The sequence below is a fragment of the Protopterus annectens genome, chromosome 1.part2, assembly GCF_019279795.1.
Source record: "Protopterus annectens isolate FY-2018-M chromosome 1.part2, PAN1.0, whole genome shotgun sequence".
Taxonomy (NCBI): Eukaryota; Metazoa; Chordata; order Ceratodontiformes; family Protopteridae; genus Protopterus; species Protopterus annectens.
In genome coordinates, this window is record NC_056727.1 from 110,935,699 (window position 1) to 110,958,696 (window position 22,998).

Sequence of the window (22,998 nt, forward strand, 5' to 3'; positions counted from 1 at the left end):
GGTTCACCTGCTCAGAGATTAATGTCCAAACAGACTAGAACAACTCTTCCAATCAGTAAACGACTGTTAGTACCAAATGCAAAGAACAACAGAGTGGTCAAGGCTCAACTTTTGGGAAAACATCAGTCACAAAAGCTATACTACGATAAGACCAGTAAATCCACTATTATTACAATGAGAAATTGTGAGAATGCAAACATCTAAAAGGATATGACCAAGTGGAAATCATGAAGAACATTTGTAAAGAACCAAGATCTTACATCATACAATCTGAAGGAATGGCTTTTGGAAGGAATTGAAGATGTGTTACCTGACTGCGAACCAGTGATGCAGCAGACTGCCTGTACCAACAACTGTAATTCCCAGAGGGACTCTACACCTGTTTGTTAGTCTACTTCCTTCAAACAATTCTGACGTAATCCCTGATGTTCCAGTTTTGAAAGAATCCCAGAGACTGTCCCTGTTGCTAAACCCAGTCAGAAATCTATGTTACCAGATCAGGTAGAAGTTCCAGACCAAATCCAAAATACACAGCAACTTGGACTTGAACTAAGTTTATTGAAATGTTGATATAATGTTGAGCTCTTAAAATATCTTTGTTCTCCTAATTTGCATGTTGAACAAAATTAAAGAGGGAGGATGTGGAGCAGTGTATATACTGAATATAGTCAGCCACTGTAGTCAGACAGCACGTGCGAGATCAGTGCCATTTTGTATAGTCAGTCAGTGTGAGTGCTTGCTTGAAATGAGATACATATGTGAGTGTGTGAGAAGTAATGATTCAGTCAGTAAGCATATGAACTCGAAGTATATGTTCCAGTTACACCTCCTGATGTGTTTACTTACAATAAACAACTTGAACCCATCACGTGCCTCAGTGTCTCATTTGAATACATGGGACATGTGACAGTTTGCTTTCATTTCTTTTGCCTGTGTCTTAAGTGATCATTTAAGGTGCTTAAAAAAGATATTTCCATTTATTTCTGCAGTAATGCAAACTAATATGACACAAAGTATATATATGCCTACAAAAGTACTATGTTGTTTTCTAAAAGGATATGCACTGCTAAGACATACATCATATATAATATTGAGCATTATGCCAGCAGCAAAGCAAAATGTTGACTTGCTGAAATAAGCTGTGCAACTGAAGCACTAAAGTTAATAAATATAGTATTACATGATTACTATATACATTTTTCATGTAATGTGATGTCATACAATCAAAAGAAAGGATTAAGAAATACAGAACAAGCTAGAGTGTCTATCTAGCATTGTCATTCTGTATCTGAAAATAACAATGGTCTGAATCAGGATGCAGGAAAAAGGTTAGCAGCTTATTCAAAAGGTTATAAATAAGCAAACTAAGTCAGCAAATTGAGCTAGCCAGTACCCACTTTCACATTTAATTTACTTGGGGCTGTTCAAATCTTTATTCAAAAGATCCATACTCTTCAGTTAAATGTGGAAGAACAAACAATGTTAGCAAAGGTAAGAATATGACATGAATTCCAAATATATTGTGTTCACTTAACTCAAAAACTTTAACTTCTTTAAAACTTGATACTCAATGGCTTTTTTTAATCTCCCATCTGAAGAAAACAGGATACCTTGGTAAGGTTAACAATCACAGAATGCCTTGGTACAATTAACAGTCACAGAAAAGTATTTCAGTTTCTCAATTTTTTAAACTACACAGCCTCACAACATCTCAAATATGATAAACTTGCACAAGCAGCACAAAACCTGCACAATCAGCACCAGCCAGCCGGAGCAGACAGTCACACATAGTCACAAAGACAGTTTTGCGAAAGGTGGTCTGGTAGCATTTATGTTCCTGCCACATAACACTGCTCACCAAATAAAAAAATGTAGTGTTATATTTAAAAGTCATGCTGGAGCTATAATGCCAAGTTGAAGTATACTGCAAACATAAAAAGTGGACAACATCCCTATAGGCCAAATCTGATTTGGCAAAGAGAAATGAAAGCCGACCTTCAATGAACAGTTGATAAACAGAACAAAAAAGTTGCTCCTCATGTAGAGTCTAGTACTATGTCAGATATTCCCTCAAATAAAAGTAAGTACTCTCCTCACTACCACTAAAATGAGAGTACTGGTTTTCAAGACATTTTGCACCATGCTTGGAGCAGATTCACTACCATCTCAGATATCTTTCAAATGCATGAGTAGTAAAAGTATCAATGCATCAGATATGTAAACCATTGCCATCATGATTTTGAATACTGGTTTGCAAGATGATCAGTGCTGTATACATGCAGGTAAATATCTGCAAACGTAAATCAATGCACAATTGTTTTTATTTACTGATTCACAACAAGAAAACATTATTCGTATGCTGACAAAAAAATGTTCAAGTTAATTGAGCTACCCCTACTCATTCAGCTTTCTACTTCTCATTATGCTCTAAAAAAACTAATGTTTTTTAAACATCCAAATATACTACAAAAATATACAAACAAGCAGAACAGATGATTCCATATTCAAACAGGCAGTATGGCCTGACAAAGATGGTAAACAATGACAAACACTGTTAAGCAAGACTACAGCTAAATTAACATGCACAAAAGCAGAGTTAGGTCATTAACCTCCTTAGTTAAGTCTCCATTGGAAAAAAATATATAAAACATTTCCGTTGCAAGTTTAAAGTGCACTAAAGACAACTGGCAGCAGATTCAAATGGCCACCAACCTGCCAAAGGAAAACAAACGTTAAAACATAAAAAAACAACTTAGATGCCTACACAACAAGAGATAGTAACTATAAATAATCTCAGCGCAAAACATCATATTCAATTAAGATACAAAGCAAAAAAAAAAAAAGAAATGAATGAAGTTTTTTTTAGAACTACAACAAGAATTTGTACGCTATCACCATAACTCACATAGAAGGGAGGGGCTATGTTGGTACAATCTGGTAAAGAATGGTCTTAATAGTGTTCCAAAACATTTCAAGTCAAGAATCTGCAGTGTGCAAATAAAAGTCCCCTTCACATCTAAAGACAATCTTCCTAATTAAATCCACACATGGATAATGGACAGAGATCCACGTCACGTGTTATAATAATAATCACACTCTTGTATTTGATGAATTCATGCACCGGAACAATATACAAGTTTAATTCATCGCTGATTTTGTTTTTCATTTTTGATACAGTAAGATAAATAACGGTTCATTAAAATTTATACAGCATGGGAAATAATAGTTCATTACAAGTTTCATGCACTATCACAAGATGACAATGCACAATTCATCCATACTATACCTCTTATGTTGAGCACCATAGCTCTCAATCTCCCTTCTCCAAAATGAGGAACACTAGCCCTCATAATGTGTGACAAATGGGCAAAATGTGGAACACTTACTAAAGGCTTACTAACAACTTCAACTAGGAAGGTCATATGATGGCTAAAATATGCTGGTTTTACTTATAAAAAAGATATTTTAATGAATTAATATGATTCATTTCTATTTACCCATAGCTAGCAGTTAAACAATTTCTAACACTGAATGTATGACAGACCCTTTCAATGTGGAACTTTGAGGAACTTGAACTTTTTAAGACCCCAAATGAGGTATGTTCCTCATAATGAGGTACAATTGAGAGCTATGTTGAGCACCACAGACCTCTTATGTAAGCACACACAAGAAAAGTAATACTAAAGAAAACCAGACACCAGTTCTTCCTGCCAACTTAAAAGCTGTAGAGCAAAAAAAAAAAAAAATCCGCTATTTTAAGCCAAAAGCACAAGTATGAAGGTCTTTAGAATATTTACAACTTTGTTAACATGACACAAGCATTAATGTGTTATCTACAGAATCATTCAAAGATATCAGGCATTTAAAAAGGAGTGAACCTGACAAACAGATTCAAAAGAATGCTTCAAACAAAACGTGTCCATTTCTTCCCCTATATTCTAAGTCTCAAACAAGAAATAACTAACCAATTCAGAAACATGATGAGTCAAAAATAAACTACTGCCTTACCTATGCACAATGAAAATAATCAGGACAGTAAAATGCACTGTTGCTTTTTCATTCATAACAACGGATGTCATCATTCTAGTTCAGCAACATGACACAGCATATTTTTTCCTGAAATAAGTTCAATTAGAAAGCAACAAAGTGCATTCAAAACTAGAATTCTAAATCTGTCAAAAAAATAAAAGTATCAACATAAGGTCAATTCAGTGGCTAACATGTTAGCAACTCAAAACAAACAGCATAAAGATAACAATACATAAACCTTAAGGTATTTTAAGTACTCATAATTCTAAATATTTATTTTGCACGATATTAGTTCAAAACCTAAAACAATTTGCATACGGGTATTAACAAGCTAGGGTCTCATTATGTATGCCCCTTGTATATTCCGCTTTAAACTATAGACCTCAGTCTATCCCAGATGACAAGCATATATTTAAAAAATCTTCCACTTAAATATAAGCAGATTAACTCTTTCCATTACGATTTCTTTTTTATGCCTTCAAAAAAAACTGTTACAGAAAAATAAGGGACTACACCATGAATAAATCCATAACCCATATAGAATACATTTGCACCTACCTATACAAAAGTGTGTGTATGTCTGTGTACGCAAACACAAAAGCGTCCACACATTCCTTAGAGATATTACACAGACGCAAATCACAGCATGTACACGAATACATAATTATTAATAAACAACCATTTATTGAGTCATTTAGTTCAGTCTACTGTGACAATTAAACAAACTGTGAATGTACTACAGAAACACAACGATCAGCAAGACCTGCCTAGTAATCATACACAACACAGATGATAACATGACGGCAGCTAGCACTAGATCTCAACTAACTGTAAATAACCCCAATGTTCTATAGAAATTGCCGACAAAACAAAGTTCCTACTGGTAATAATTCAAAGGGGCACTTTAACAAAAGCTATTCCACGGGAGAAGAAGCAGAAAATAAGGACAGAATCATATCGGTGTTATACTCCCTAGGGCCCAATACTATAACAATAAAGACAAGCAACACACAGCACTGAAGGTCCTAAATGTGGACCGCTTGCAGCCAAGTTCAGTAGATAAAAAAAGGTTAGACAGTCACAAAAGACACCGGTATACTTACGTAGAAAGTTTTCTAGTCCAGAACAAAACTCCGGGCCATAACTCCCTAAGCTGGACAGCCCTGCCCAAGTTGACTTTGATACTGGCCAAGAATTCATTAGATTCTTGATCTAACTTATCTGCGTAAGGTAGCAATTTATTATATACAATCTCTTTCTGTGGCACAAATCCTAAAGTCTGGGCCCTCTCCGTAACTATATCCATAGTCTGGGTAGAAAGCGGACTATCAAAGACCGCTGTGTTTAATTCCTTTGTCCCCTGGCTAAGGGCACAGTTTTCTCTTTCAGTTCGTAGTTTCCCTTTTACTGGAGTTCGATTTGTTTATACCAAACCCGTTTGCCTTACTAATACTATCTTGTAACATTTGATTAAACTGTCAGTCTATCTGGAATGTCAGCAGTTAAATTCAGCAACGGTTCTCCAGTAGGTTCCCACGTCTCTGATCTCACTTCCTTTACGTATGTTTTGTGAGACCCAGCTGTACTGTGCCGGCTTAAGGCGTTTTTCTGGTTATTAATATACAGTAGACAAATATAGTATTTGGAGGATATTGGCACTACGCCTTCGCAGTGTTATAGTACCCGAAACGTCGTTTTATTCGTATAAGTTGATTCTTTTAGCAGATTGAAATCAAAATAACGTTTACAGAGGTCAGAACTGAGGCTAGGGCGGTTTTGAGGGCTGTTGAGCCGGTGTGATGTTTTCCACATGCCCTCACTGGTCTCCTACTGTAAACAACTTAAGACTTGTATCGGTTAAACAACGCCTTTCCACCGAATGATGCGTAGTTCTGTGGTATTGCACAAAGGATATATGTGATGCTAAGGAAGAAACTGCAACTTTTATTTACCTTCTATGGCGGAGTAGGAGGCCCGAATTAAGACCTGTTTTGTGATTCAGCAAAGTGCGAGTGTGAATGAATGCCTGTGGAATGCATCTACAGTATTGTTTGTCGGGTCAGGACCGGGATAAGGCAATAGGTGTCATCTGTGTTCCAGTTTCTGGCACATTTAATTAGTGTGTCTAAATCTTAAAATAAATACCAATTTAAGTATGTTTCCGTTATTTCATCACTGCTGAAACACAAGGATTGCTTTATGCTACTGTAGCTCGTAGTATTGGAAAATACTTTGAGCTTGCGCAATTTGTTTCCTTTCTCTTAGTAACCTGTTTTCTCATCGATTGTCATAACGCTGTCACTTCTGGCTTGCGAGTCCATATGGCATTAACTTCTTGAGCCTCCGTCACTTTTATCATAACATTATCAGACAGGGGCAGGGCTAGAGTGTTACTTGTCTTATTCATTGTAAAAACTGAATTTTGAATATTTTAGAATTATATTTTTTTAGCCCAGGGTGTTCATTGTAAAAACTGAATTTTGAATATTTTAGAAGTATATTTTTTTTAGCCCAGGGGGTACTACTGTTCTACAACAATCTCCTTTATTACATTAGCACGATCAGTCACTAAATTTTATAGTTCATTATATATTGTATTATTTAGCACAATCTCATGCAAACGTATGCCTGTGTGACTACGGGTCATAGTAGGTTGTCTTCTCGATGACGCCAGAAAAAAAGTTGTAGAGATTAGCTTTCTGGCACAAATTGCCGTACAGAGTCATGTGTAGTACTTGTAAAATATGTGAGCATGGAAAACGGTAACTGTACATCCCGAACGATGTGTGGCGTCGCTCTGTAATTTTATGTTATAGTCACTTTTAGGTATCACTGTGTGCTAACTTGTTATCGTTGTTTTGTGACGCACCAATATTCTCAGTGTATTTTGATGGACCTGTTGAAATTGCTGCCCAAAAGTTTACTATGACCCACATAGATCTACAGATGTGTATAATGTACCACATTGGTGGGATGTGGCATTTTTGTGTTAATGATTGCTGCTATAATTGTTCAGACGCTGTTAGTATTCACTGCTAACGTAAAATCGCTGTATTTCATTGATTTTCAGCCAGAGTTCCTCTGATGTCTGACAGGGGTTCTTCTACCCCAATACTGCAGTGTAAATTTTGGCCCAGGTTCTCTGTACCGGCAGTTTGAGAGCACTAAATCAGTCTTATTTTTTGCCTTGTATACTTGATCTTTAAAGAAAAGATGCATGTTTTATACATTCTTTCAGTAGCTTTGAAATTCAGTTCTAATGCTAGTTTAGATTTTATTCCAAACTCTGGCTAACTATATCTAGAAGGAGTAGCCTTTTAGGACAGTATATGATGTGTATCATCTGTTCTTAACTGTATTTATTTTGTTGCTTCTCGTCATTAAGTCATGCTGAAGGGACCAAATACCCATTTAGAGCTTTAACTGACTCATGCTTGGAACACTTTAGTAAATAGTAAATTTACTACATTTTAGTAAATAGCAAGTTTATAGCAGTTAAGTAGTGAATATATATTGAGATGGTTGACACAGGATTGAGAGAACCATAACTTTGATCTTCACAAGTGTAGAAAAGCTGTGTATGAATAGTGAGGCATACAGTAAGTATTGTGAGTCTGAGTGGGAAACATGTTAAGTATGAGGTTTAGTTATCTGTGGTGTTCATAGGTTCATACTAGGCTATCTGCCCTAGGGCATTTATAAGCCTAGCCAGAATGTGTTTGGCTTTCGCCACCCATTTTAAATTTATTTTGTTATGTCCTTTTTCAAGGTTAGTATACTGTGCCTCTGTCTAACAGTGACACAGAAGTGATACCCGGGGTAAACCTACGATCTCCCATCCACTCATCAAGATTCCTCTTGAAGAGAGTCAATGAGGGACTCTGCCTAACCTGGACTGGGATTTTATTCCAGAGTGAAGGGAGCCTCTGGGTTATGAATCTGTCCCTCCAGCATGTCCTATTTATTTCAGTGCTGAGGTTCAAGTCTCTCGAGCGCGTAGCTCGATGGGATTTGGATTTTCTGAGGTGCAGCATGTCCATTAATTCCGGGTTGGACATGGCATTATACGTCAGGCACAGATCGCCTCTGAACAGGCGGTATGCCACTGAGTAGAGCTGGAGTTTCTTTAACCGGGCAGCATATGGCATCTGTTTGAGCCCTTTGATCCTCTTGGTGAGGTACTTTTGGGGTCTTTCCAGTTGCTGCAGGTGTCTGGTAAGGTACATCCCAAAAGGGGCATTGTACTCAATTATGGGCCTGATGAGGGATGAGTAAAGAGGCACGATGACGTCCCCTGATCTAGATCTGAATCCCTTCATGATTAGGTGGGCTATATAAAATGTTTTTCTAACCGCTTTGGCCACGTGGTTGTCAAATGAGAGATTGCTATCAACTTGGGTCCCCAGGTCCCTAATTACTTCTGTACTTAATGGGATTACCACCTATGTGGTAATTTGTGGGCACTTTGTTTTTGCCAAAGGGGATGACTGTACACTTTTTGGCATTTAGCTTGAGGCCATGGCTCTGGCACCAGTTGTCTGTTTCTATGAGGCCCTTTTGGAGGATGCTTGTGTTGACTGAAGAGTTGATTATGGCGCCCAGTTTGCAGTCATCTGCGAACTTGGTCAGCCACAGTCCTTCCATGTTGGCCTGTACCTCCGAGAAATATATACCGAACAAGAGAGGTCCCAGGACTGAGCCTTGTGGGACACCACTTGTAACTGGTTTGGAGTATGACATGGCTCCAGCAATTCTAACCATGTGGGTTCTGTCCTTGAGCCAGTTTGCAATCCATCTAGTGACATAGGGGTTTATATTTAAGCTGGTGAGCTTATCTATAATGCCCGAGTGGGGTATTGTATCGAAGGCTTTTGTGAGGTCCAGGTAGGCTGTGTGGACCACCTTCCCCTCGTCAATGGCCTTGGTGACTGTTTCAAAGAAATCAACCAGGTTTAAGAGGCAGGATCTGCCCTTAACAAAGCCGAACTGGGTAGGATCCAGTGTTTGTAGGTCCCCAGTATCTTTATTTATGAGGTCCATGATGATCCTTTCCATAGCTTTGCAGACCAAGCTAGTCAGGCTTGTGGGGCGATAGTTTCCAGGATCCGTTGAGGCACCACCTTTATGGAGAGGGACCACTGTTGCTGTAAGCCACTCTTTGGGCACATATCCTGTAGTAAGGCTGAGATTGAACAGTAGTTTTATGTTTGGGTTTAGCTCTTCTTGGAGTTCATGTAGGACGCAGCCCGGGACACCATCTGGTCCCATTGATGCTGTGTTTTTTGCTTTGGAGAGGGCGGCTCTTACCTGAGCATCTGAGATGTTAGGGGGCAGCACTCTGCTGGGATAGATATTTGCCCTTTTGGTAGGGGGGGGAGAAGTTTGCGCTGAACCTGTCAGCTAGGATGTTTGCAATGTCTGTGGGTTCGGTGTATTTTTTGTCATTTTGGACTAATTCTGAGCATATCTGGGAATTACCACCCAGGTTCCTAACATAACTAAAGAAAGCCTTGTGATTATCCTTAGTGTCCTGTGCAATTTTTCTCTCGAAGCTAGCCTTAGACAATTTTATGTGTGCCCGTAGTTTTTTGCTAATACTGATCAGTGATGCCTTCCCTTTTTGGGATTTTGCTCTATCATTTAGTAGCTTCCTCCTTCTATTGTATAGTTTGTTTATGGCTGGGGTCCACCAGACAGGACGTCTGCCTTTAGAGGATTGGGTTTTGGTTTTATTTGGGATTGCATGATCCATGCATTCATGAAGGTGTTCATAGAATGCGTTTATAAAGGATTCTGCGGTCTGGGCTGTATTTTCCACAGGCCCGGGGGCTTTGAAGGATTCCACCTCAGTTTTGAGGAGTGTGAAATTTGCTTTAGAGAAGTTTTTCACTGTGGTTTTCTGGGCAGGGGGTGGGGTCGGGATGTGAATATCCAGTGAGATTAGTTTATGGTCTGATCTTACCAGTGAGGGTTACACTTCTGGTCTGGAGCATAGAGTCCCCATGTTGGTGATGATCAGGTCCAGTATGTTTTCCCCTCTTGTGGGAGTGGTAACAAGTTGTTCCATAGCATTTGAGTTTATAAATTCTAGGAACCTTTGGGCTAGGGTGTTGGAGCTAGAGTAATGCTCCCAGTCTATGTTTGGGTAGTTGAAGTCGCCCAATATAATGGTGTTTGGAGAGACCTTCATATTTTCCAGTGTTCTCAGGAAGGCCGAGTGGGGTTCCTGGGTTTGGGAGGGTGGTCTGTAGCAGGCTATAAACTGGAAGGCAGTTCTACCCACTGTTAGTTGCACATGGATAGTCTCTGATGCTTTGTGCTTTGCCACCAACCTGGAGGTGTGGGTATCTTTGATGAATATCGATACTCCCTCCTTTTGTGGTTCGGTCCAAGTTTTGGGGCGAAAAGCATGGTATGAGGTATAACCTGGTAGTGCTGGGGTGCTCTCGGAGCCCTGAACCAGGTTTCTGTTACTGCACAGATATCTATGTTCTCCATGCTAAGGAGAGTTTCGAAAAGTGCATCTTGAGGTTTAGACTTCTGGTGTTGAGTAGCATTACTCTTAGTTTCTTATCCCTTGTGATACCTATGGAGGTGGGTTTGTCTTTTTGAGCCTTGCCTAAAAAAGGCACTATGGGGGTAGCAAGAGCCTTTGCCAATATCCGAAAGCCCAGGGGTGACGGGTGCAAGCCGTCCCTAGCGAAGCATCGTGGCTTGTTGAGCATATCATCCCAAGCTGACAGGCATTGGATCCCCTTTGAATGACACCAGTACTTAAGCCAGTTGTTGAAATTGATCATCTTGTCTTTATATTGTGGCATCATTCTTGGTGAGGGTAAGATGCTACTCAAGGTCAGGGTCATACCGGCCTGGGCTACATACTCAGAGAGCTCCTTTATGTCTCTCTTCATGTAGTCCAGGGAGGTACGTCTCAGGTCATTCACACCAGCATGGACAATGACTGAGTCATATTTGTACTTGCCTTGGAGTGACCTGAGTGCTTGTGTTATGTGGCGGATCCTAGCGCCCGACAAGCTGCTCACCGTGACCCTCTCCTTGTTCAGCCTGGTGAGCGAGACGTCAGTGTGCCTGACGATAGTCACCTATTACAAATGTATCAGGTGTGTTGTTTAGTCTTAAGGGCTGTGACTGTTTGGCACACTGGCTTTGTGAGATATGTGTTGCACGTGTTTTGTTTTGGGGTAGCGGCTGCTTGGGTGTCTGCTTTGGAGGTCTCTGCTGCTTCGGCAGATCTTTATTTAGAGCCTCCGAGTATGTTTTTGTGTGATTATGTGTTTGGTTTGCTGTCGTGGTAGGTCTATGTGAGACTGGAATTGTAGTGAGTGTGGTTTCCTTCTCCTCCTGACTGGTTATGCCAGTACTGAGTTGAGAGAGCTTAGCCTCCAGTTTGGCTATATGGTTGCATCTCTCACATGTGTTGGAATTTGTTGGGAGGAGGAGAGGGTTGTCTGTGTACATGAGGCAGTTGTAACATTGCCTCAAGATTCCCAGATTCACCAGCTGGACCGGAGAGGAGATTGACAACTGACCTTTGGACATGCTAGAATAATATTGGGAATTCCTTAATAATTGAAAACCAGGGCCAGTGGAGAGTGAGGGTGTAGTGCTTTTAATTTTTAGTGCTGACTTTTGCTTTAGTGAGCAAGTGCCAGGTAACTTAAGTGCAATGTGTTACAGGTAACTTAAATGCAAAAACGACAAACAGTAACTTTCTTTCAAGTGAAACAAGGAAATAAGTACAGTAAGCAATGCAGATATCACTAGTGATCCACAGAAGCGCTGAGAAGCCGCGTATTAGGTGGAATTAGCGTTCCAGGGAAATAACAAGCAAACAAACAACAAGCATATAAACAAAGCTAGATTCAGCAGGCCTGGATCTAGTCCTATGCTACAGCAAACAAGGTGTACCAATTTCAGTAAGATACAGTTCAAATATTCAGGCACTATAAACCTTTAACCAGAAATTCCCAGCTCAGAAGGGCAGAGTCCAGCCTCTTCTCCCACAAGAGTGCAGACCACAAACCTTCTTAATGTAAAATAACTGGCCTGAAGCCCAAGTGCTTAAACCAGAACTAATACACTTTGAGAGCCCAGTGTCTGTTATTCTTAATCAGCAGTTCCCAACTTAGAAGGATGAAAGCTACCTGTCCTGCCACCACAGTGCATGCCACAAACCTTCCTAATGTAAAACAACTGGTCTGAAGCCCAAGTGCTTAATCCAAAAGACTTAGAATGATAGCTACACTTTAATCAAGTTACTACCAAGCAGTAATAAATACAATTGAATACTTTAGAGAATGCCTGGATTAGTGCTCAAGTTACACAAACAAAGCTAGATCCAGCAGGCCCGAATCCAGTCTATGCCACAGCAAACAAGGCGCACCAACTTCAGTAAGAAGCAGTTCAGATATGCATGCACTATAAGCCTTCAACCAGAAATTCCCAGCTCAGAAGGGCAGAGTCCAGCCTCTCCTCCCACAAGAGTGCAGACCACGAACCCTCTTAATGTAAAATAACTGGCCTGAAAGCCCAAGTGCTTAAACCAGAATTAATACACTTTTAGAATAACAGACACTGAGCCCTCAATCAGCAGTTCCCAACCTAGAAGGATGTAAGCTACCTGTTCTGCCACTACAGTGCAGACCACAAACCCTCTCAGTGCAAAACAACTGGTCCGAAGCCCAAGTGTTTAAACCAAAAGGCTTAGAATGAGTTACACCAAGCAGTAATAAATACAATTGAGTACTTTTAAGATGATGCAAAAGTAAAAAAGTAGGTAGAAACACAAGTACAGTAAAAGCAGATGAAATTTTTTTTTTTTTTTTCTGAACAAGTGCTGAGATCAAAGAAACAGATTTGAGTGCTGAAACTAGAAAACTGGCTAGTAAGAAAAAAAAACTAAGCTAGAAGGCTTCCCTCCAACACAGAAGGGCTTGGGGGCTCAGAAGCCTACAAATAGTCTATACCACTTAACAGGAAAGGCAGGAAACAAGCTTACTTTTTTTTTTCTGTTTCCCAGATGCTCTCTTTGTACACAGTAGGAGTGCCTGAAATCAGAATATGATCTCACTGCACTCAGTTGAGTGAGCAAATGAGATGGGCCCAGAAGGAGTATCCAAACACAAATTTACAAGAGGGGCGGGCAGTTGCAAGGCCACTAAGATTAACACCAAAACAAAAACAGGGAGGGTGGATGGGACTAACTGAAGAGCAGAGTGAAAACTTCCAGTTCAGTTAATATTCCTTCCACACAGTTAAAATCAATTTAAATACTGTATTCTTTTGAATAAAAAAGAGCAGATAAAGGTACTTAAATTCTCTTGTACGTCCAGTTGAATATAGCAAGTTCTTAGCCGGCCAAAGCTGAGGTTTTTAAGCAGAAAATATTTCACACTGTACCACTTAAATAGGCAAGGACATGAAATCAAAGAATGTGACTACCCCCACACCTGTAATTACTAGCAAATAACAAAATTCAGCAAACACTGACTAACTTCCAGTTCAGCTAATATTCCTTCCACACAGTTAAAATCAATTCAAATACTGTATTTTTTGAAAAAAAAAAAGAGCAGATAAAGGTACTTAAATTCTCTTATACGTCCAGTTGAATATAGCAAGTTCTTAGCCGGCCAAAGCTGAGGTTTTTAAGCAGAAAATATTTCACACTGTACCACTTAAATAGGGAAGGACAGGAAATCAAAGAATGTGACTACCCCCACACTTGTAATTACTAGCAAATAACAAAATTCAGCAAACACTGTAACATTATCTGTAGCAGTTAGCATGTAAAAGCAGCAGGGTTCCAGGAAAGATTGGTCAGGCAGAAACTATTTACACTGTATGCATGAGCAGATAGCTGTTTATTGTGGTTACATTATTTGAGCTTCATTACAAGCTGCAACTGCTTGATAAAGTATGGAAACTCTGAAACACTGTGAGGAATAGAGAGTAGCAATACGTTTTTTTGGTGATTTAAATAATTATAGAAGTTGGTCTCTCCAATTTGGGGGGCTTTGAGCTTTTTTCCCCAAAAGTAAATTATTGCATGACCTGATTTTTTTTTTAAGGAATGTTATTCCAGGTTGTAGGAGCTGTTTTGATGAATGCTTTCTGGGTTGTGGCAGTAGCAAAATATGGCCTTTGTAGTTTTATATTGTTACGACTTAGTAGGAAACATGTTGATTTTTCTTGAAAAAAGGGAATTTTGGCCGTAGTTTTCATTTAGCAGTTTGGAAGGTTGCTTTGGATGTGACGGGTAGCCAGTAAATTTTTCTGTAAAATATTAGGACGGCCGCAGTGGTGCAGCGTTTAGCGTTGTCGCCTCACAGCAAGAGTCTCTCCGGTTCGATCTTTGGCTGGGGTGTCTTCTGTGCGAAGTCTGCATGTCCTCCCTGTGGTCGTGAGGGTTTCCTCCGGGTGCTCCGGTTTCCTCCCACATCCCTAAAGACGTGCTGCAAGTGGTTGGACATGCTAAAATTGGCCCTATGCATGTGTGTGTGTGCCTTCTGTGGAAGGCTGGGCGCCGGCCTGGCAACTCAACACCTTAAAAACCTCTGCCAATCAAGAGCGGACAAGGTGATCCGCTGTGGCGACTCCTAACCGGGAAAAGCCGAAAGAGGGAGAGAGAATACATTTAAAGGGATGTTGTCTGTTGATGGGTGAATAGTCAAATGTTAGGAGTTTGTGTTTGGTTGCCTGTAGCAGCAATGCTTTGTGTGGGGATAAGAGTGCTGCATCCAGCAGGGTGTGTTCTAGGGAAACATTTGTAGCTAAAGTTTTTTTTTTTTTTTTTTTTTTTTTTTTGTTTTTTTTAAATCTTCTATAGATAGTGGACAGTTTTGTAAGAAACTTTCACTTGTGTTGGGACCTTATTTACTTGAAACTCAAGTGTGAGATTGAAAGGACAGATTTTGATTGTACAATATTTTTAGACAGAGTCTTTGATTCCAAGAGTCTGTGTACAAATGAAACTGTGATAAGTATCAAAAAAGCGTGACAGTTTTTTTTTTTTTATTATTGTATTGATGATTAGCTTATTGTTGGTAAGCCATTGCTAGAGTCAGTTGAAATCTTTTTGGAGACTTTAGAGATAAGGGTATTTTTTACTGTGGTGATTATGGTATTGTCAACATAAGTGAAGCATTTGATTTGTAAAGGATCTTGTCATTGATAAGTAAAGAAAATAATAGTGGGGTTAAGACTGTCTCTTGGGGAAACAGCTGTGGTAAATTAACCTAAAATATGAATGTTAAGTTATGGTCAGTAAACAGCAAGCATTTTGTTTAGCAGATAGCGGCCAATTGTGTGACTTTAGAAAAATCCACAGCCAGCTAGTCTTTGGAGTAATGAAGTGCCATCCTCTGTCTCAGAAGCTCTTTTTAGGTTTAAAATATTGTCCTGTTTAGTAACTCATTTTCCATCATATTTGTATAGATTTGGTAGTGAGTAAATGGAAGGACTCGCCATCTGGTGGTGTCAATATTGTCTGTAAGATGATTGGCATTGTTGGAGTGGCATCTCAACTTCTTTCAGCTTTTCCCGGTTAGGGGTCGCCACAGTGGATCACCTGTCTGATCATGATTGGCAGTGGAGTTTTACAGTGTCAAGTTGCCAGCCCGACACCCAACCTTCACAGAAGGTGCACACATGCATGCACTCACACCTAGAGTCAGTTTAGAGTGTCCAATCCACCTACAGCATGTCTTTGGGATGTGGGAGGAAACCGGAGCACCCGAAGGAAACTCGCGCGACCACAGGGAGGACATATAGACTCTGCACAAAAGGCACCCCAGCCGAGAATCGAACCAGAGAACCACTTGCTGTGAGGCGGCAATGCTAACCGCTGCACCACCGCGGCCGTCCAGTGGCATCTCAACCTCCATTTAAAAAAAAAAGGAATGCACTGGGTTATGGATGGATGAAATTGTTAGTATATTTGAGACAAAAAGTCCATGTTTGTTTGCTAGGATGCCATATTTTTTAATGCATTTTATTATTTGTTCACAGGTGATTCTACTTGGTATTTAGCAAACAGACAACTGTTTGCAACAGAGGTGGAGGCTGGGACTTCTGTAATGGACATTATTAGAACTCGTCTGTAATGGACATTATTAGAACTCGTCTGAAACTGAACAGGAATGATTTGGTGTTTTATGGATAGATTATAGATGTATGTAAGGGGGACATTATGTATTAAATATAGAAGTAATCCTGAATAATAGGATTGAGAAGAAAAGAAAACATATGCAGAGAAAGTAAAAGAGGGCAAACATGGAGTAGCAGAAAATAAGGCAGAAGAAAATGAAAAACTGAACTTATGAAACCGTGCTTGTAAGGAAAAGGGAAAATGACAATTTTCTAGTGCTTTCTGTAAATGAATATTATTAAGAATATAGTAAGAAGAATAGGAATTTTGCAGTGGTGTAATACATGTGATATAGATGTAATTATTTTAGAAGACACAATTTTTTAACAAATTAAAGATTACAGAGAAACTGTGGGGAGGAAAGGTAATTTGGGAAATGAGACATTCTTGAATAGTGTATTCTGTAGAAATACAGTAAGAAAATTAGAAGTTGCTTTAGCAAAAAGGGGAAAATTAACCATTGCAAATATAAAATGGAAAGAATGAGTATATAGAATTATAAACATATGCTTATACTATCTATAAAGAAAGGGAAAGCGTATTTCATTCGATTTTAGAGTATGCAGTGATAATTATGAATATTATAATGAAAGGAGTCTTCACTGCTATTTAAGAGGCAAGTGAAAAAAATAAAGGACATTTTATAAGAAAAATGTTAGAAGTTGTAAGATGCGGTAAGTTAAAACTTTGTAACAAAAATTCATGGACTTATAAAAGGGGTATGTATAGAACTGAAATAGATTATTTTATAGTAGCAGAAGGCTTATTTTAACCCAGCCACTGGGCATGCACAAGCCAGTGCATTTCTTTGTGCCGTTCCCAAGCCCGGATAAATGGGGAGGGTTGCGTCAGGAAGGGCATCCAGCGTAAAATTTTGCCAAATCATACATGCAGACAACAGTACAGAAATACATACCGGATCAGTCGAGGCCCGGGTTAACAACGACCGCCACCAGTACTGTTGGCCAACATGGTGCTGGTGGAAATTGGGCTACTGTTGGCCGAAGGAGGAGAAGAGGGGGAAGACGTGCCCGAAGGCAGGTAAAGGCTAGGACTGTGATAGTGAGGGTCAGAACTTTGAATGTTGGCAGTTTTAATGGTATAGGGAGAGAGCTAGCCGATATGGTGTACTGAAGGAAGGTTAGTATATTGTGTGTGCAAGAGACCAGATGGAAGGGGAGCAAGGCTAGGTGTATTGGAGGCGGTTTCAAATTGTTTTATCATGGTGTGGATGGGAGGAGAAATGGCGTAGGCATTATCCTGAAGGAACAGTATGCTAAGAGTGTTTGAGGTAAAAAGAGTGTCGGATAGAGTGATGTTTATGAAGCTGGAAATTGATGGTGTAATGATGAATGTTGTTTGTGCATATGCTCTACAAGTTGGGTGTGTGATGGATGAGAAAGAAAAATTTTGGAGTGAGTTGGATGAAGTGGTGATGACTGTACCCAAGGGTGAGAGACTGGTGCTTGGAGCAGATTTCAGTGGGCATGTTGGTAGAGGGGATGAGGAAGTGATGAGTAGGTATGCTGTTAAGCAAAGGAATGCAGAAGGTTAAATGGTAGTGGATTTTGCGAAAAGGATGGACATGGCTGTGATGAATACGTATTTTAACAAGAGGGAGGAGCATAGGGTGACTTAAAGAGTGGAGGAACATGCACACAGGTGGATTATATCTTATGTAGAAGGGCCAGTCTGAAGGAGATTGAAGACTGTAAAGTGGTGGCAGGGGAAAGTGTATTTAGGCAGCATAGGATGGTGGTTTGTAGGATGACATTGGTGATCAAGAAGAGGAGGATGAGTGTGAGGGCAGCACCAAGGATCAAATGGTGGAAATTGAAAAAAGGGTAATTGTGAGGTGATGTTCAGGGAAGAGTTAAGACAGGCACTGGGTGGCAGTGAAGAGTTACCGAATAGCTGGGTAACTACAGCAGAGCTAGTAAGAGAGATGGCTAGAAAGGTGCTTGGTGTGACATCTGGAAAGAGGAAGGAGGACAAGGAGACCTGGTGGTGGAATGAAGAAGTACAGGAGAGTATACAGAGAAAGAGGTTGGTGAAGAAGTGGGATTGTCAAAGAGATGAAGAAAGTAGACTAGTATAAGGAGATGAGGTGCATGGCAAAGAGAAAGGTGGCGAAGGCTAAGGATAAGGCGTATGAAGACTTGTATAAAAGATTGGACACTAAGAAGGGAGAAAAGGGCCTGTACAGATTGGCTGGCTAGACAGAGGGACCGAGCTAGTAAAGATGTGCAGCAGGTAAGGGTGATAAAGGATAATGAGGGAAGCATACTCACAAGCGAGGAGAGTGTGTTGGGCAGATGGAGAGAGTACTTTGAGGGCTTGATGAATGAAGAGAATGAGAGGAAGAGAAGGTTGGATGATGTGCGGATAGTGAATCATGAAGTGCAGTGGATTAGCAAGGAGGAAGTAAGAATAGCTATGAAGTGGATGAAGAACGGAAAGGCTGTTGGTCCAGAGGACATACCTGTGGAAGCATGGAGGTGTTTAGGTGAAATGGCAGTGGAGTTTTTAACTAGATTGTTTAATGAAATCTTGGAAAGTGAGAGAATGCCTGAGGAATGGAGTGTTTAGATACCGATTTTTTTTTTTTTTTTTTTTTTAAGAATAAGGGTGATTTGCAGAGCTGTAGTAACTACAGAGGGATTAAACTGATCAGTCACAGCATGAAGTTATGGGAAAGAGTAGTGGAAGCTAGGTTAAGAAGGGAGGTGATGATTAGTGATCGGCAATATGGTTTCATGCCAGGAAAGAGCACTACAGATGCGATGTTTGTCACCTACAGATGAGTGTTGATGGAGAAGTACAGAGAAGGTCAGAAGGAGTTGCATTGTGTCTTTGTGGATTTAGAGAAAGCATATGACAGGGTGCCTAGAGAGGAGTTGTGGTATTGTATGAGGAAGTCCGGGAGTGTCAGAGAAGTATGTAAGAGTGGTACAGGATATGTGCGAGGGTAATGTGACAGCGGTGAGGTCTGCGGTGGGAGTGATGGATGCGTTTAAGGTGGAGGTGGGATTACAGCAAGGATCAGCTCTGAGCCCTTTCTTATTTGCAATGGTGATGGACAGGTTGACAGACGAGCTCAGACCCGTGGACTATGATGTTTGCAGATGACATTGTGATCTGTAGTGAGAGTAGGGAACAGGTGGAGGAGACCCTGGAAAGGTGGAGATATGCTCTAGACAGAAGAGGAATGAAGGTCAGCAGGACTAAGACAGAATATGTGTGTGTGAATGAGAGGGAGGATAGAGGATTGGTGAGGATGCAGGGAGTAGAGGTGGAAAAGGTGGATGAGTTTAAGTACTTGGGATCAACAGTTCAGAGTAATGGTGAGTGTGGAAGAGAGGTGAAGAAGAGAGTACAGGCAGGAAGGAGTGGGTGGAGAAGAGTGCCAGGAGTGATTTGTGACAGAAGAGTACCAGTAAGCGTGAAAGGGAAGGTCTACAAGAGGGTAGTGAGACCAGCTATGTTATATGGGTTGGAGACAGTGGCATTGACAAAAAGGCAGGAGTCTGGCAGAGTTGAAGATGTTAAGATTTGCACTGGGTGTAACGAGGATGGACATGATTAGGAATAAGTATATTAGGGGGTCAGCCCAGGTTGGAAGATTTGGAGACAGAGCCAGAGAGGCAAGATTACATTGGTTTGGACTTGTGCTGAGGAGGGATGCAGAGTATATTGGGGAAAAAGATGCTAAGGATGAAGCTGCCAGGTAACAGGAAAAGAGGAAGGCCTAAGATAAGTTTTATGGATGTGGTGAGAGAGGACATGCAGGTGGTTGGTGTGACAGAGCAAGATGCAGAGGACAGGAAGAAATGGAAACAGTTGATCTGCTGTGGCGACCCCTAACGGGAGCAGCTGAAAGAACAAGAAGAAGAAGCAGAAGGCTTATTTATTGGAGAAGGGGAGGTATTTGAAACAGGATTTTATAATCATCTTGACTAGAGATAAACGAAAATGAGAAATGTATAAAAATAGGCAAAGGAATACAAAGGATAAATTAGAAAGCATGGAATGAAGGACAGAGATTAGTAATATAGTTATGGAAAAGTCTTATTACCATGAGAAAATTTTTATAAAAAAAACTGGTCTGAATGATGGATGATATTTAAGGAAAATAAAAAAAATGTTTTTTTATAGTGGCAATATGATGTGATAAAAGTTGAGAAAAATATAAAAGAACCATGTAACATTGTATTGGAAGATTCGGAACATAATGACAGTACTTAAAAAGAGTTGTATGAAAACAAGAAAAAAATGCAAGAAGTGTTATATAACCAAAGATTTTTAACAAGGAAAAAAAGTATTGAGTTTAGGAAAGGAAGATGGTACTGTAATGAGAAAAATAAAAATATAAAAGGAAATAGAACTCGGAAACATTATGAATAGTGTAGTACAGTATGTGCAAGAAGTGTTGTAGTGAGAAAAAACATGGAAAGTTTTTTTTAAAAAAAATTAAATTAAAAAGTAACAGAAAAAGAATAAAGAATTGGAAAATGAGATGTCTAAATTAGCTAGATAAAGTATTAAGACAAGTTTAATACAGATTCAGGCCCAGATGGAATAGGGTATGAAATGTATAAAAATTTAAGGAATTGGTAAATTGGCAAAACATATATTTATTTTTTAAAGATTTTGAATGACTGGTTAAATGAAAAGTTTTATGTATAAAGAATTATGTAGTGGAATGTTTGTTTAAATTCCTATGAAAGAAGGAAGATAGAAGATAATTAAATAAAAACTGGAGATCAGTAGTATTCAGTAATAGTGATTATAAGATCTTTATGAAAATAATATAAAAGAGATGCAAAACTAAATTATAGAAGATAGTATGTATGTATATATAGTATAAAGGGGAAAAGTTGTCAATATTTATTGATAGAGAAACTGTGGATAGTGTTATGATCAGAAAAGAAGAAGCGAAAGTCATAAAGAGATATCTTGGGCATTTGACACAGTTAAACATGAAAGTGAATGGGTAATGAAAGAATATTATGTAAGTGAGACAGAAAATTATGTATGTCAGTGTATAGTATTTAATAAAGTAAAAATACTTGTAAATGGCTGGTTAAGCCAAGAGATACATATGAAGAGTGGTGTAAGATGAGTTGTATATTGTTTCCATTAGTTATGAATGTGATAGTTTGTTGCTGTTTGTCTTTTCGTCTTTTCCCGGTTAGGGGTCGCCACAGCGGAACTCCGGTCCGGTAATGATTGGCAGTAGATTTTTATGGTGCCGAGTTGCCAGCCCAACGCCCAACCTTCAGCTAAGGCAAGCCCATTCACGCATGTCTTTCGGAGGCCACTCGACCGCGGGGAGGACGTGCAGACTCCACACGGAAGGCACTCCAGCCGAGAATCGAATAGGAGAACCTCTTGCTGTGAGGCAACAACGCTACCGCTGTACCACCGCAGCTTGGTTATGAATGTGATAGTATGGTTAATAAATTACAAAATGAAGGAGGTGGGGTGTGTAACACCTGAAGGGTTAAGAATTCCAGTTCTTTTAACACATGTAGATGACATAATTGCAAAAAACAAAATTTGGATAAAAGAAGTAATTTACACAAATGTGTAGATGAGAAGGATAGCTTTAAATAAACAGAAAAGTAAAGGTTTAGGCGATTTAGTAAAAACCAGGGGTATATATTTTACAGTAAATGAAATGTCTGTGTCTGTAACATTTGGGAATGAAGATGGAACTAGAATTCAGTGGGGAGAAAAGCAATAGAATAAATTAAGCAAATGTATTTTCTGGAGAACATATATAATTTATCATTCAGAAAAAAAGGCTTATTTGATAAATTCAGTGCTAATAGAAAAATAGCATTTATAGCAAGTGTATTTATGTTGCCAACAGTATTTAAAAAGCAATTATTGCAGACATTTTTTTCATTTATATGGTGCGCTAGATTAAATCCAGTAAAAATAGGAGTTTTGTATGCAAATAAGGAGGTTAAGGGTTAATTAATGCAGTGTGGTATAAACCTCCACTCGCAGCATCCAGTAACAACAAAAATGATGAAAAAATCCAAACCCACAGCTTGCACTGTATGGACCAGCACCTTTTAATAAACCAAACACAATAAAAACAATTTAAACAGGACTAAGCGCTTTTGCCTTTGTATACATGGGTTAAGGCATCATTAGAGTCATCACACGGAAAAAACAGATGTCTTGTATAGGAAGATAACGTAGAAATGTGATTTCCTGTTTCAAAAGCATCAATATTGCTGGCAATTTTAAAGATGTGTTGAATTATTCATGTTTTATTACAACTTTTATAATTTAACAATATATGTACAAGATTATGTTGTGAATTTAGGTGTATCATTATTGTATTTATAATATTAGTATGACTTAGTAGCTGATGCTTTTGAAACAGGAAATTGTTTCTACGTTATCTTGCAAAGAAGAAGAAACAACAAAACACTTGAGAGAGTAAAAAAGTAATGGGGAAAACTATATGTAAAGAAGATTTTTTTTGAAGATATAAAAGAAGTGGATAAAATAAACATGGATATGATTAAATATGGGATAGTACAAGAACAGAAGTAAAGGTGGGAGGGTGGCCTAATGGTTAAGGTGTTTGCCTTACAAACACAAGGTGCAGGGTTTGAATCTCACAAGGGATAATTGGCTAGGCTTAAAATGGCTCGCAAGGGCAATTAGCCTAGTACTAACCTATGAACCTATAAATCAGTTATATTATGTTGTATGGAATAAAGGAATAAATGAACCTGTTTAATGGTAAGTGGATTTTAGCAACAATATTAAGTAAAATTGGA

The 22,998-nt window shown here is 39.2% G+C and overlaps 1 protein-coding gene across 1 annotated transcript in view; it reads right to left on the minus strand.

Moving 5' to 3' along the window:
* The window catches only part of PSME4 (proteasome activator subunit 4), a 2,990,260-nt gene extending 2,984,079 nt beyond the window's left edge, over positions 1-6,181 (minus strand). The window contains exon 1 of the mRNA XM_044055122.1: positions 5,133-6,181. Coding sequence (XP_043911057.1) covers positions 5,133-5,335 — 203 coding nt within the window. The 5' untranslated portion in view covers positions 5,336-6,181. The remainder of the gene's footprint in view (positions 1-5,132) is intronic.
* Positions 6,182-22,998: the final 16,817 nt, after the last annotated feature.